Raw genomic sequence first — 15,319 nt, forward strand, 5'->3', positions numbered from 1 at the left:
TCTCCGCTCGCATGACGGGGGCATTGGCCCCGATCATAGTGGAACGGACTCCCCGGAAGCAGGGAGGAACCTGCGCGAACTGAATCGCGTGGCCACACCTGACAGTACGCGCGACCCAGCGGGACATCCCTGGAAGCTGAAGCCAGACATCCAGAAACTGCACCAGCGGGGTCATACGGAGTACAGACGTACCCGGTGTGGGCTTGCAGCGATGCAGCGTCACCGGCCCGGACATGGGAGGCTGAGGGGCGTCCCGGTGCGGGGGCACGGTTGACTGCTGCGTCCTGACAGAGGAGACCAGGGAAGGACGCACGTTCCACTGGGGTCTGCTCTGCCAGGAGGCTGGCGACAGAGTGGGATGCGAGTGGCGGGACCCGTGGGTGGCGCGCACCGTCATCACCGGACTCTGTGGGCTCAGGGATGGGAGTGTTAATTCTTTCTTTGACCAAATTAGGGTGCTGCTGACCCGTGGGCCAGCAGCTGAACAAAGGATTCTCCCCCGGCCCTCCACCGGGGGAAGGAGTGGTCCTGCCACCATCTCCTGGAAAGAATACTCCATCCCTGAGCCATCCGTCTCAGGAACGCCGCTTGGCCTGGCGTTTAGCGGGGCGCGGGGCGGGCTGAGCGGATTGTGATGTCTTCCTTCGGCGACCTCTGCCACCCGGCCCAGGTGAAGGCTGCTGCTTGGGCCGGGCGGGAGGGGCGGGAGCCTTAGGAGGGCGTTCTCGGCGTAGAGCAGACTGAGGCGACTGTGCCGACGGCTGGGTGGAGGCAGCAGCTGGCCGCCGGGGCAGTACGTGTTTTATAGCCTCAGTCTGCTTCTGGGCGATTGAGAACTGTTGGGCAAAGTCCTCAACCGCCCCGCCGAAGAGGCCGGCCTGGGATATGGGGGCATCGAGGAACCGGGTCCGCTCGGTGTCCCGCATATCGGCCAGGTTGAGCCATAGGTGACGCTCCTGGACCACATTTGTGGACATCACTTGACCCAGGGAGCGTGCGGTCACCTTCGTCGCCCGGAGAGCGAGGTCGGTGGCGGCACGCAGCTCATTTAAGAGCCCCGGATCAACTCCACCCTCGTGCATGTCCTTGAGGATCCTGGCCTGGTAGACCTGGAGGATCGCCATGGCATGCAAAGAAGCGGCAGCCTGCCCCGCGGCTCTGTGCGATTTCGCCACCAAGGTTGATGTGAATCGACAGGCTTTGGAGGGGTGCTTAGGATCACCGCGCCAGGTTGAAGCGCTCTGAGGACACAGTTGCATCGCAACAGAACGTTCAACTGGGGGGACCCCAGTGTACCCATTAGCCGCCGCCCCATCGAGGACGGAGAAGGCGGAGGAAGTCGGCGAACGGTCACGGGAAGACAACGGGGACTTCCAGGACCGCGCAAGTTCCTCATGAAGCTCGGGAAAGAAAGGTATTGGGGGCGGGGACTGACGGTTGTCAGCGCGCGCTCCCAAAAACCAATCGTCGAGCCTAGAGCGTTCGGGACAGGGCGGAGGGTTCCACTCTATCCCTAAGCTCGCGGCTGCCCGAGACAACATGGCTGTCAGCTCTGGGTCCGACTCGGGCAATGCTGGCGCGCCCGAAGGCGGCAGCACAGCCGAGTCATCATCCTCAGAGGACTCGAGCCCACCTTGTGATGTGGTGACCGACATCGCATCTTCCTCCGGAGCGCCAAACGAGATGCGCGGGGGGGCAGGAGCCGGCCCCGCGATCTGCGTCTGAACACTCGCGGGTTGCAGTGTGCAAGACGGGGGTGTGGCCCGAGGCATGAGCGTCGGGGCTTTGTTCCACACCGTAACCGTCAGGTCACCCTGACCACCAGCCGAAGTACTGGGCCTCTGGGACTCAGTAGATCGGGGTGTGGTAGAGGGGACTCTCACTTCATTACGAAGGTCATGGAGTCTTGACCGCAACACCGCGATGGTCATGTTCCCGCAGTGGGAACATGACTCATCCACAAACACTGCCTGGGCATGTTGAAAGCCCAAACATACCAGGCAGTGTTTGTGCCCATCAGAGAGAGATAACGACCGGCCACACCCAGAAGTACACGGACGAGACATCCTGAAAAGGACGCGTCACGTGTAAGCTCTTTTATGAGAGGAAGCTTCGCAGAGAACGCAGAAGCGCCCAGGGACCACACACCAGCTGACTAGCAGACCACTGCGCAGATCAGCAGGCAGGCAGATAATGATCACTGGAACGCGCCGTCACACCAACGTCTCTGGAAAGCTGCTCGTCTCGAAGGCTTGTCGAAGACTCAGATCAGGCTTGAAGGAGTGAAGAGATACTCTTGGCTCCAAAGCAGAAACATAATGCAATGTTGCCAGCATACTTCCTTATATACCCACGAGGTGGGGCGGAGTTACGCATGCAAATTCCGCATGCCCATGGCATTGGCACTGCCATTGGGCGCTGTTGAATTCTCGGAAGATGATTGGCTTCTAAGCGAAACCCCCATTCGTTAGTCACTAACGTACGTCGTAGTGACTGAACGAAAGGGAACTGGGTCGGACTTTCTGGGATGGTCTTTAAATGGTTCAGGTCATACTTAGAGGGGAGATGTTATTATGTGAGTGCACTGTAAAAAATGTAAGGCCTCTCCAATTCAAAAATATCTACATTTTTCAATTGGCCAAATTGAATTTCAGTGAATTGATTTGTATCAATTGTGGCAACAGTCTGTTAACATGGGCTCAATTAGAAATAATATGTTGAGCCAATAGAAAAATATAATTTACTAACACTGTAAAAAATGTCAGGCCTCTCCAATTTAAAATTTTCTAGTGACCGATCACATCTAAATTTTTCAGTTGCCCAAATTGAATGTCTGTGAATTTGACAAAAATTGTTAAATATTAAGTGTCCCCAACTAACCAAGCCAGAGGAGACAATGGCAAGGAACCCAAACTCTATCAGCTGACAGAATGGGAAAAAAAAGCTTGGGAGAAACCATTCCATCAACTTGGTGTGGTTTAATTCCAGGCTGCATCACAAGCCAGAAGTCAGATTGTGGATTGGTATCATTCAAAATATTTTAGTTTCAAGTTCCATCTGCTTGGAGATCGGGCAAGAGCATGAACCAGTATCTAAAAATGCTAGCCTAGGCTAAATAGCTTGTCAAACATGCAACAGGGTTGGACATACCAGTGAAAATAACTTGTAGTTTTCCTCCTCTGCCTTAACATAATTTTAACAAACTAAAAAAATATTAAAATTATGATACACTTGAAGAAATACTTAACCTCATGTCATTCCAAACCCATAAGACTTTTGTTAGGATTCATTGAAAATAACTTAATTTGTGTTTCAAACTGTAACGGAGTTTGTATGTTCAGGGAAGGAGGCGGGAACCGGTGGACGTTAAAAGACTTAAATCAAATAAATAAACAAAAATGAAAGTAAAAGCGGCAGCCCCTCACAGACGACTGCCATGCGCACACATAACAAAATGTAAACAAAACCACAACGTAAATTCCAGGCCTGGTCCTCTCTCGTCTTGCACTGTCGTCACTCCTCCTTTTATGCTCCCGTCACTCCGCCGTGAGACGAGACCGGTGTGACGCGCAGCTGGCGCTCATTATCACTCACCACCGGCCCGCTCTCATGGTGCCTCGCCTCGCTGCTTGCCACATGAACATTAAAACCTCTTCACATGAAAAAACTGCTGACAGCCCCAGACAGACTGTTATTTACATTCACTGCACGCTATACATGACATTCTTATTCAGTCACAACTGTGTATCATTAGAGGGATTTAGGACCCTAGCTTCGATATTTGACTATTGTTTATGATAAGAACGATTACAGTGACAGTAATTTCATAATTTATGTCAGGAGTACAAAATAATTGTTTAGTTATTGATATTTCCAATGGATAACGACATTCATAGGGCATTGAGTCCTATGCAAGTGTGCAAATTTGGAGAAATATTGCCACTTTTACTTCATATTTCTTTAGGCAGAATCGGAATTTCTATTCATTTCAAAGACTTATGGGTTTGGAATGTCATGGGGGTAAGTAATGACAGAATTGTCATTTTTGTGTGAATTGTTCCTTTTAGCGTTTTTCTAATTCTAATTTTTTAATTCTGCAATATTTTTCTCATACTGAACTGTATGTTATTACATAGAATTGTAGTGATCTTAGTGATTATTCTGGCATGGTATTGGTATTAAATAATTTTGGGTCATTAATCTGAATGGGTTTTAGAAATTAAAGCCTCAAACAATATAGCAATTTTGAGCCTGAAGGTATGTGGAGCTGGAAAATTAATTGGCAGCCCAGTTTATACTTTTATATGAACACCACGTGCAGCACCAGGGTAGTGTTTTCAAGCTATTTAAAGTTGCAGTAAAATGTTTGCCTGTGTGAAATAATTGGCTTCCATAGAGAAGTCTGTATGGACATCCTTTCTGACAGAAAAAAAGGAAATCTCAATGAAGACCATTTTCTTTGCATTTAATTTGGTTCTGTGAAAGAAACAATGGTGCAAACTAAAAATAGACTTAAAGCTTCAGTGGTACAGCACACATATCCCAGCATACATTTGATATCAGGATTTATATATAAATTTAGTAGGATTCATTAAATGTTGAATACACAATATGATTAGCTGTTGCTATTTTCGCAAACACAGTTTTTAGTCCTTTTAATATTATTAGTTTAGGATTATAATCCTGTATTTTCACTGTAAAGAGTCTAGTATAGGCTTAGTAGAGGAAAAGGGAACATGTGAGTTCACATTTAATTAAATAATAAAGCAAACCTAAAAAGTACTCTCAAGAGACAGCGTGGTGTTTATTACTTTCTTTATTGCTATGTGCTCCCCATTACAAAAAATAGCCTCAGTAGTGTACACTTCCATTACAACTAACAAAAGTACAAATTAAAACAAAAAGAAATGACTGCAAGCAACTGAAAGTTTCTTTGTAAGCCAGAACAACAATTAATACTTAAATGGACATGGAATTGTGAGGATAAATATGATCCTTTTGTATTGGGTGTCTGTCTGTGGCTTAGGGGTTGTCAATTTAGTTTCTATCTCACATTATTTTGTCTTTCTGAAAGCTACTCGATTTTATCAAAAACAAATTCTTTATTAGCAGAAAGTGAACAATATGTTTTTTTGTTTGTTTTTGTGATGCACACAACATTCACCTCAGCTTTCATCAGTTGAACGAAGTCAAAGACAACTTACACTATCTGTATGCAGATACATCTATTGTCTATTCTAGAGAATCAAAATCCACATGTAATTTCGTTTTTTTTAAAGCTACAAATTAACTGTTTAAACAGTTTCGTGTAGGATTGGGGGATTTGTGGGTGAAGGACAATGAATCACTGTAAATTACAGCTTTGTTTATGATTTTCTCTAGAATATTTCTATTCTAAAATGGCTGTGAAACAGCTTTCCCTTATTATAACATCTCAAAACTGAGTATGTGTCTTATTGTATCTAAAATGTCAGTTAAAACAACAACAAAAAGGCTATTCATGTCTACTTTTGCTTTTGTGAGCTACTCTTACTACTCAATGGGAGCTTGTGTTTTTGTAACAGATAATGAAATGACACTTAAGACATGATGTTGAACTTTGAATCACAATAAATACTCTAAAGTTCTCAATGGTATATACAATAGCTTTACAGTGGCACACAGGTGGAAGTGTGTGTACGGTTATGAACAGCTGAACTCCACTGATAGATTAACTGGTCTCCTTGGTATTGCAGTCAGATGCATTGTGGTTGAGATATAACCCTCGATTATAAAAAATAAATAGCTCTCCTCTCCCTCAGACAAGAGATATCTTGTGCAGTATAAGATCTCCAGAAAGTCCAGCTTTACTCCTTCAAAATCCCACCTGAAACATCCAATTAATTTCACAATATATACGATGTGTCTCCTATATCAGGTGCTTGATGACGCTTACACTCAATTTTGTCATTGGCTAAACATGTTAAAAAATAGGAGAAATCTAAGAGGCCTCAACATCATGGGTAAATATTTTAGCTGAAAATAATTTTTTTAGGAGGAAACCAAAGTCTATTAGAATTAATTTAATCCATGACTTGCTGAGAGGTTGATTTATGAGTGTTAGAAATGCTTTTGGTACTAAAAGTAGATATTTTATGGCAATTTTAATGCTTTTTCACTGATGTTATTCCTTTGGCTCACACTGTTTTGGAATACATGTTTTTCAGTGCTTAACTCATGGCTGAAAGCACATATTATTTAAGTGTTCTTAATATAAAAAGCACCGATAATGTTCCTGAATCTCTTATTTAAAAAAAATCCTCAGCTTGTGTTTTTGAAAAAAATAATACTGGCATTTTCCATATACAGTATTTACAGGAATGTTCATAAATATTATTTGGAGCTGTTAAAAATAAAACCGTAAAGGTTGTGAAGTTTGATACAACTACAAACATTTCCTCACAAGATCCACCGGAGTCTCTTCACGTATGCGAACCAAACCTCCATTGACCAGGTTGCTGAGTGGATCATCATAAAAACGTCTTTGGCACATTCCCCTTCACAACAGTGTGTGATTGACAAGTGTGTTCTAAAAACAAATACTGCTGGCGAGGGAATTGAGAACATTTGAAAGTGAACCAGCACTTTACTCTCTCTTGCTTTCAAATATCTTGAGGATGATCTGAAGGGAATGATGAATGTTAAAGATCTATATCTACAACAAAACAAATAAGAGAGAGAGAGTCCAGAGGGAAAAAAGAGACAAACTAGCCTTCATCTCTCCACCTCGGATGATGCTGTTGGCCACTGAGTCTCTTGGAAACTTTCCAGCTGCCATGGTGCATCTATAGCGGGGTCCTCATTCCACGAACTATGGATCGTCATTGCAGGCAGATTTCTCGCACCAGGTTTGAGGCGCTTTTGAGTCTTGCTGTTCTCAGTATTGGGTTTGCGAGGCACGGGAGTGACGGTCTGCTTGGCAAATTGTCCTTGTGACGAGGATCCCCGCTGGTGCTGCTGAAGGCCTTTCAGAGTTCCATTAACGGCTGAGGCTGAAAGTGTCTCCAGAAATTGAGAGGCTGAACCGAAGCGAAGTTCCTCCTCCGTCTCAGCAGCTTCATGAAGAAGAGGAGCAAAAGTGCCACTTCGCTTACTGCAGGATTCACAGCAGAGCTTGTTGTAACCGGGTATCGAGCAATAACGAGCCAGAACCTCCATCTGACAGAATATGGACTTGTCTCCTCCGCATGGCTCATCTGTCGGAGAAGCAGAAGGCTTTTATTCGGTGCTGTTTTAAGCAGTTTCACACAGAAGCTTTTCACATTTCAGCTTTTTTAAATGCTCAGGGCCTTTATATCATCAATATTACCAAATACTGCAGGAAACGTCTCTTTATATACAGTACAGTAAAATACACTGTCTATGGACAATTATTACAATATTTCACCCAATTCAGTGATCACCCAATCCCAGTTTTGACCACAATGGGAGTTCACCCAATAGTTCACCAAAAAATTTAAATGTTGTCATGATTTACTCACCCTCAAGCCATTCCAAAATCAGTATGATTTCAGTTTTTTTCAACCAGTATCCAGGGGCCTCATTTATAAAATGTTGCGTAGAAACCGGCCAACATTTGATCTTATGATAATTTCTCAAATGTGCGTATATGTGATTCAGAAAGCAAACGTACGCACAAAAAACGTGTGTACGCCTCTCAGAAGTGAAATGTATAAAACGCAATTGAGCTTCAAATTGTTCACAGCTGAATGGTTTCTGATCTCCGCCTTGTAAACGTTGCCTAATTAACTCATGAACTCAATAGCCTTTATCTCCACCAAAATCTCAGTTGGCCAAACAATGATTCATCAGTCTGGGATGCCATGAGCCTTTTTTATGCTATGAATGAATAATGTTCATAAACAGCTGCTGAGATTGTATTCTCACTTGAAACGGAGTTGACCCAAAAACAGTATTCAACATGTCACAACTTAAAGGGTTACTTCAGCGATTTAGCATTAAGCTTTGTATCAGTAGAAACCCGGTAGTATATTCAAATTATGGTACTTTCCCCCCTCATATCCCCCTGAGACGAGAGAATTATGCATTTTATTTCTGGGAAATGTATATGCCCATGGCCGCTCGGATCAGGCATTAATAATGGAGCGGTGCAGAGCAAAGTGAGTGTTTCAACATTACAATGAATTCCTATGAAAGTTTAGCTTCCATATGCGATCTAAAAACACCACAGACTGGACACGTGCTGAGAATGAATGCCGCGCTTACCTCAGCTCTTACTTCGCTCTCGTGATGAATGAAATTTGAATCCTGCTGCGTTTCTCCCATGACTTTCGTTCGGCTCACTCACACTTTATTGAAAAGACACATTCAGTTTTTAATTGTAGTGTTTATTCTCTAACTGAACGAAAATTATTGTATTATTATGAAGATCAAAATGACGGTGGGGGCGGTGTATGGAGTGGCCTCGAAGGCCAGCGAAGCAAGTGCATTCTGAGAGTTGTTGTCTTTCATCCACATGAGACAAAAATACATTTTCTGTCTTTTCTCAGTCTAGAAGGCAAATTCTTAATTCAAAAATAATGTCACATTTCTACTACATAAATGACCCAGTTTAAATACATATTTAAACTGTATATATATATATACAGTGAGGAAAATAAGTATTTGAACACCCTGCTATTTTGCAAGTTCTCCCACTTAGAAATCGTGGAGGGGTCTGAAATTGTCATCGTAGGTGCATGTCCACTGTGAGAGACATAATTTAAAAAAAAAATCCAGAAATCACAATGAATGATTTTTTAACTATTTATTTGTATGATACAGCTGCAAATAAGTATTTGAACACCTGAGAAAATCAATGTTAATATTTGGTACAGTAGCCTTTGTTTGCAATTACAGAGGTTAAACGTTTCCTGTAGTTTTTGACCAGGTTTGCACACACTGCAGGAGGGATTTTGGCCCACTCCTCCACACAGATCTTCTCTAGATCAGTCAGGTTTCTGGCCTGTCGCTGAGAAACACGGAGTTTGAGCTCCCTCCAAAGATTCTCTATTGGGTTTAGGTCTGGAGACTGGCTAAGCCACACCAGAACCTTGATATGCTTCTTACAGAGCCACTCCTTGGTTATCCTGGCTGTGTGCTTCGGGTCATTGTCATGTTGGAAGACCCAGCCTCGACCCATCTTCAATGCTCTAACTGAGGGAAGGAGGTTGTTCCCCGAAATCTCGCAATACATGGCCCCGGTCATCCTCTCCTTAATACAGTGCAGTCGCCCTGTCCCATGTGCAGAAAAACACCCCCAAAGCATGATGCTACCACCCCCAATGCTTCACATTAGGGATGGTGTTCTTGGGATGGTGCTCATCATTCTTCTTCCTCCAAACACGTTTAGTGGAATTATGACCAGAAAGTTCTATTTTGTTCTCATCTGACAACATGACTTTCTCCCATGACTCCTCTGGATCATCCAAATGATCATTGGCAAACTTAAGACGGGCCTGGACATGTGCTGGTTTAAGCAGTTTAACCTTCCGTGCCATGCATGATTTCAAACCATGACATCTTAGTGTATTACCAACAGTAACCTAGGAAACGGTGGTCCCAGCTCTTTTCAGGTCATTGACCAGCTCCTCCTGTGTAGTTCTGGGCTGATTTCTCACCTTTCTTAGGATCATTGAGACCCCACGAGGTGAGATCTTGCATGGAGCCTCAGTCCGAGGGAGATTGACAGTCATGTTTAGCTTCTTCCATTTTCTAATGATTGCTCCAACAGTGGACCTTTTTTCACCAAGCTGCATGGCAATTTCCCCGTAGCCCTTTCCAGCTTGTGGAGGTGTACAATTTTGTCTCTAGTGTCTTTGCACAGCTCTTTGGTCTTGGCCATGTTAGTAGTTGGATTCTTACAGATTGTATGGAGTGGACAGGTGTCTTTATGCAGCTAACGACCTCAAACAGGTGCATCTAATGTAGGATAATAAATGGAGTGGAGGTGGACATTTTAAAGGCAGACTAACAGGTCTTTGAGGGTCAGAATTCTAGCTGATAGACAGGTGTTCAAATACTTATTTGCAGCTGTATCATAAAAATAAATCATACATTGTGATTTCTGGATTATTTTTTTTTTTAGATTATGTCTCTCACAGTGGACATGCACCTACGATGACAATTTCAGACCCCTCCATGATTTCTAAGTGGGAGAACTTGCAAAATAGCAGGGTGTTCAAATACTTATTTTCCTCACTGTATGTATATGTATTAGGGGTGTAACGGTACCCGTATTCGTATTGAACCGTTTCGGTACAGGGCTTCCGGTACGGTGCACGCGTGTACCGAACGGTTATGAATGTAATGTTTAACAGTTAACAGTCGGCTTGTTGTAAGCGCGGAACACACTTCAATCCGAGTTCCCACACGAACATATTAAGTATTCAGTCCATATTATCATGAAATTCAAACTATAAATGACGTTTTGATGCTCTTTAATGTGCGTGACTGATCAGTGATCACTAAACACAGTTCGAGTGGCCGCGCGGCGCGCGTGCGTGACCGCGATCATTTGTGAACGGTGCACGCGTCGAGCGGTTATGAATGTAATCTTTAACAGTTCACTGTCGGCTTGTTGTAAACGCGGAACACACTTCAATCCGAGTTCTCACACGGACATATTAAGTATTCAGTCCATTTTATCACGAAATTCAAACGATAAATGCCGTTTTGACGCTCTATGTGGCGTGACTGGTCACTGATCACAGTTCAAGCGGCCGCACGACGCGCACGCGCGTGAACGCGATCATCTGTGAAGGCGATCGATCATCTGTTACTAAAGATTCAAGAATAAACATGAATGACGATCTGAAGGTATGCTGAGGATACATTACAATTTACTGTCATGTATATATGTGGTGTAATCGCTAAATCAGTGTTTCAACTGCGGAAAGATGTCAATATAACTGCTTGTGAACTAAACAATGTCATGTAACGTTAGCATCACATTTACCTCAGGCAGTCATTCAGTGTCCACAGAATTTTATTCACTAGAGAAATCAACTCTTTCGCTAAATATATGCTCTATATTAGCCGTTATATTCATTATATTCTACTTAACCTGTTAATGATGTCTTGATTATTTCATGCATGTTAAATAAACCTGTCATGAAAATGACAGACACTGTATATAAATTATTATATTTCAACAACGATTTGGAGAAAAAAACTATTTTATAATTAGATTTAGAAGTTAATGCAAAAACTGCCTTATGTGAAGTTTACATATTTGCACACAATGTGTTATTTGAGTGTTGATTATTATACCTAAAAATAAATAGCAACTGAATTTAGGCTAATAGTTTGGGCTCTGTTGTGAACCTTTAATATTAATGTACAAGTAAGGGCTCCCTATATAATTTACAGAAATATCTTAAATAAACTTTTAGATATAATTTAATTCATTCAAGGACACTTTTTTTCTCCAGTAAACCACTGTTAAATATAAAAAATAAATAAAAAGCAATTTTGTAAATCTGCAATCTAATATATATATATATATATATATATATATATATATATATATATATATATATATATATATATATATACATATTAGGGGTGTAACGGTACACAAAACTGACGGTTCGGTACGTACCTCGGTTTTGAAGTCACGGTTCGGTACGAGTTCGGTACAGCAGATTTACAGATTTATATATATATATATATATATATATATATATATATATATATATATATATATATATATATATATATATATATACACACATATATATATATACAAAAAAGTCCAGCCCACTTATTTTATAAAATCTTCTTAAAACATACAATAGTTGAGTATACGATTTTTAGACTGAAATTTAAGACGTTATTCACTTATAATCTTAAATATCACTTAGATCTCCTTCATGAGATATTCATGAGTGAATGAATCCTTTGAGTTGGATCTTTTCAATGCATCAGTTGAGTTAGATTACAAAACCAGCAGTAATGTTTGTGAATCAAACAGTGTGTTCAACACAAAATGGTGCTTTTGCATCCTTGAAACTTAAAAAGTCCCCTTTTGTTGCATTGCATTAAATTGTCTTGGTTAAAATGTGTTTCAAAGAAGAGTCATACAGGTTTGTTACGGCATGAAGGTGATTAAATGATGACAGAATGTAAATTTTTTGGGTGAACTATCCATTTAGTCTTGATAATCAGTAGGGCTGCCCCCTAATAGGCGACTAAACCGTAGTCGACGTGAAGAGGCTAAGTCGACCAAGATTTTATTAGTTGGTTAGTCGCAGCACAAACAAACTCAACAGGAAATTGTGAAGTCACACAGATCGTGAGGGACAGATAATTAACAGTTTGTGGTAAATACAGAATGTTGGGCAGGAAATCCAAACGTTCGCCTATCATCCATCGACCTCAAATATGGCTTATTATTTGAAACATGTAAATAGAAGCAGTTTTACATGGTCACTTGCTCTAACGTTAACCTAAATAAATGTGCACTATTATTAGGTGCATATCCAAGTGTTCATGCAGAGTGTGGAAGGCAGCTAATGTATAGCGCACTTTACTGCACGACATGGAGGTGCCAGCGCGATCACTTGTATTTTTCAACTAAAAATACTCTCTTCATTTTTGGTCATACAGATAAGTATAGAGTAGAGTAATACATCATTCCAAACTGTAAATGGTCTACTTTTATTTTTGTACACTCGCAATAACAACAACAACAACAACAACAACAACAACAAAATAGATTGAAATGCCCCCTTTTAAATTAACCGATTTGAGTAGAAAACAAATACTCTCAGATTATGAAATCTGTATGAAAGATGCCTTTCTCTCTAAAGGCACGAGTCAGCATCGTCATCTTCATCTTTGCAGCCAACACTGAATCAGAAAACACTAGTTTATTAACAAACAATTAAAATGTCTCCATGTTATTTTTTCCGACATATTCATAATCATTACTTTTGCCAGTGCTTTGCGGCAAGCTCTATGTGTGCACTTAAGCGAGGTATAGGCATACAATATTAAACTTGGAGGTCTCTCGGTGATGTGGCCTGGCAAGTCTGATGCATCGCATAGTGCCGCTTATGTGTGGGTGACTCGTGTCATTTTCTGATCCCCTCAGCTTTACCATATTGTTCCTTCCTCCTCTCACTGTCCTATTCAATACAGTAAAAGCAAACAAATGTGGTCCTCTGTACAAAAGGCCATGAGGTCTTTTAATTAATAAAAAGTCATAAAAGAGGCATTCCAGTTTTTGAAGTTGGATTATGGACTGTTTGTCACTAGGTAAACGCCTCCAGCTCCCTAAAGAGTTCCACTTTATATGCAATATAAAAGTTAAGCAGTGTGCCGCAAGTGTCAATTGTAAAGGATAGGTGATTTGTTAACCTTCCACTGAGATGGATGTCATCCAGGTGTGGCTTAAGCCATTAAACAGGAATTAGGGAGAGCGTCATGCAAGCAGACACATAAAGAAAGTACTATTCAAAGTGATGTCTGCTGAGATTTATTTTGGATTTCTAACTCTAATCACTTTACTCAAGACACACTGTGTTACAACAAATAATGTTGACCAGCTGAGTGTTACTCATAAAAGAAAACTTCTCGAGAGCAGCAATAGAGTTCTCTTGAACAAAGTCATGCTTTTATGTGTGTAAAGAAACTGTGATTTTCTGTGCTGTAGGCAGTGCACATCACCACAGCCAAACATGTTGCATAAAACACAAAGATAAATGTAAAATTTCAAACTCATGGGGCATGAAAAAGCAAAAGACTGGGAATTGGAAGAAATGCAAAAAAGTACATTATTTAACTAAAAGAAACATTGCCAAAACCTCATGTTCGGTTTAAGCTTGTAAGCATTACGTGACCTAATTAATAGCTTTCTCACACATAAAATGCTTGTCTAAATAAAAGCTCTCAACAACTGAGATGGTGTAAACAAGCTACTCCAGAGAGCAGTTTAGAAGTTCATGGACCACAAAAGCATTCTGAGAAATTCAATGTGGTCAAGGGCACCATGAATAATGTCATCAATGCAGATGAATTTGTGCATTGTGCAATATTTTCCATTCGCTTTCAATAGGCTTTCTTTTGTTGAAAGAGCAACATGAACAGTTTAGCCATTCAAGACCCCATAACATCGCTTGATGAGTGCAAATTTCTGTCCCTGTGCTGATGGTTTCCTGTTGAAACCAATTCCCAGCTTTGGGTTGCAGAATTTGTAATGGTGTATCTGTGGCATCTTACCGTGACAGGGTCCTGGCCTGCAGGGTCTGTGCAACTCAGGTTTCTCGCCAGTGCATTGATCTCCAATGCGACATGTGACCAGGCGTCTTGCCACACCCTCCCCACAGGACACTGAGCACTGAGAGATAAGAAAGAAGGTGATGGGAACCACAGAAATATACACATGGTTTCAAACATCTAAATGTGTTCTAAACAAGCACAATGCAATTGTCTGTCCACATAAGGGCTTTTGTTTTTTTGTTTTTTTTACACATACAATAGTTACCCTGGGTCTTATTAAACCCTGGAAAAACAGAATTCTGTGTTATCTTTCTTCATGTTTCACATTGCTCATAATTTACCTGTGGTTAACAGTTAATCCTAGGTATTCATAAGATGACGTTTCACACTGTACATTCCTAAACCCTGGATAAATGTCCTTATTTCCATATTCGCGACGTCAGTGTTACTGATTGGATGAATTTGCATGCAATATGTTTACATAAAGGCCTTAGCATTGCGCATCCTCATGTTATATATTGCAGACTGTACTATCAAGTGTATCCTGAATGTACTTTCGGACTTTATAGGTGAAAGTCTTAAGGTTTATTCTTTTCTCAAAATTTTTGCATTTTCTGTCACCATTGCACATTTTCCCCCTCAAATGTTGAAACTACTATTTAAATACAGCGGCCAGCACCTGAAAACGAGGCAGGCAATTGGCTGTCGGTTGAAAAGCATCTAGCTGTAGCCCCACATTGTTTCATACTGTACAAGTTTAGCACAGCAATGTGCGGTTAACATTGCAAAAGTAATGCAAAACCTGATTCTAAGTTACTAGTGTGAAATCTTCCCTTACTTGGGGTTAAAAGCAGTGTTTAGAACAATGATAACCCAAGGTTAAGTGCAGTGTGAAAAAATCCAATTGAATCACAGCCAGACTAAAAATATTTACAGTACAGTTATGATGAGCTGAATTTTAGAGCAATGAGATTTCAAATTGGGCGAGGATATAAAGAGTTACTATACAGAAAAAGAAACCAAGAGGTCCATGTTCTGTCGCTTGTTGCAGTCACAG

The 15,319-nt window shown here is 41.4% G+C and overlaps 1 protein-coding gene across 1 annotated transcript in view; it reads right to left on the reverse strand.

Moving 5' to 3' along the window:
• Positions 1-4,798: 4,798 nt before the first annotated feature.
• Positions 4,799-15,319, reverse strand: part of adamts3 (ADAM metallopeptidase with thrombospondin type 1 motif, 3) — a 213,401-nt gene continuing 202,880 nt past the window's right edge. Inside the window, exons 21-22 of the mRNA XM_079815070.1 lie at positions 14,263-14,380; positions 4,799-7,235 (exon numbers count right to left, since the gene is read on the reverse strand). Coding sequence (XP_079671196.1) covers positions 6,754-7,235; positions 14,263-14,380 — 600 coding nt within the window. The 3' untranslated portion in view covers positions 4,799-6,753. The remainder of the gene's footprint in view (positions 7,236-14,262; positions 14,381-15,319) is intronic.

The sequence above is a fragment of the Gobio gobio genome (genome assembly GCF_949357685.1).
Source record: "Gobio gobio genome assembly, chromosome: 4".
NCBI classification, from domain to species: Eukaryota; Metazoa; Chordata; class Actinopteri; order Cypriniformes; family Gobionidae; genus Gobio; species Gobio gobio.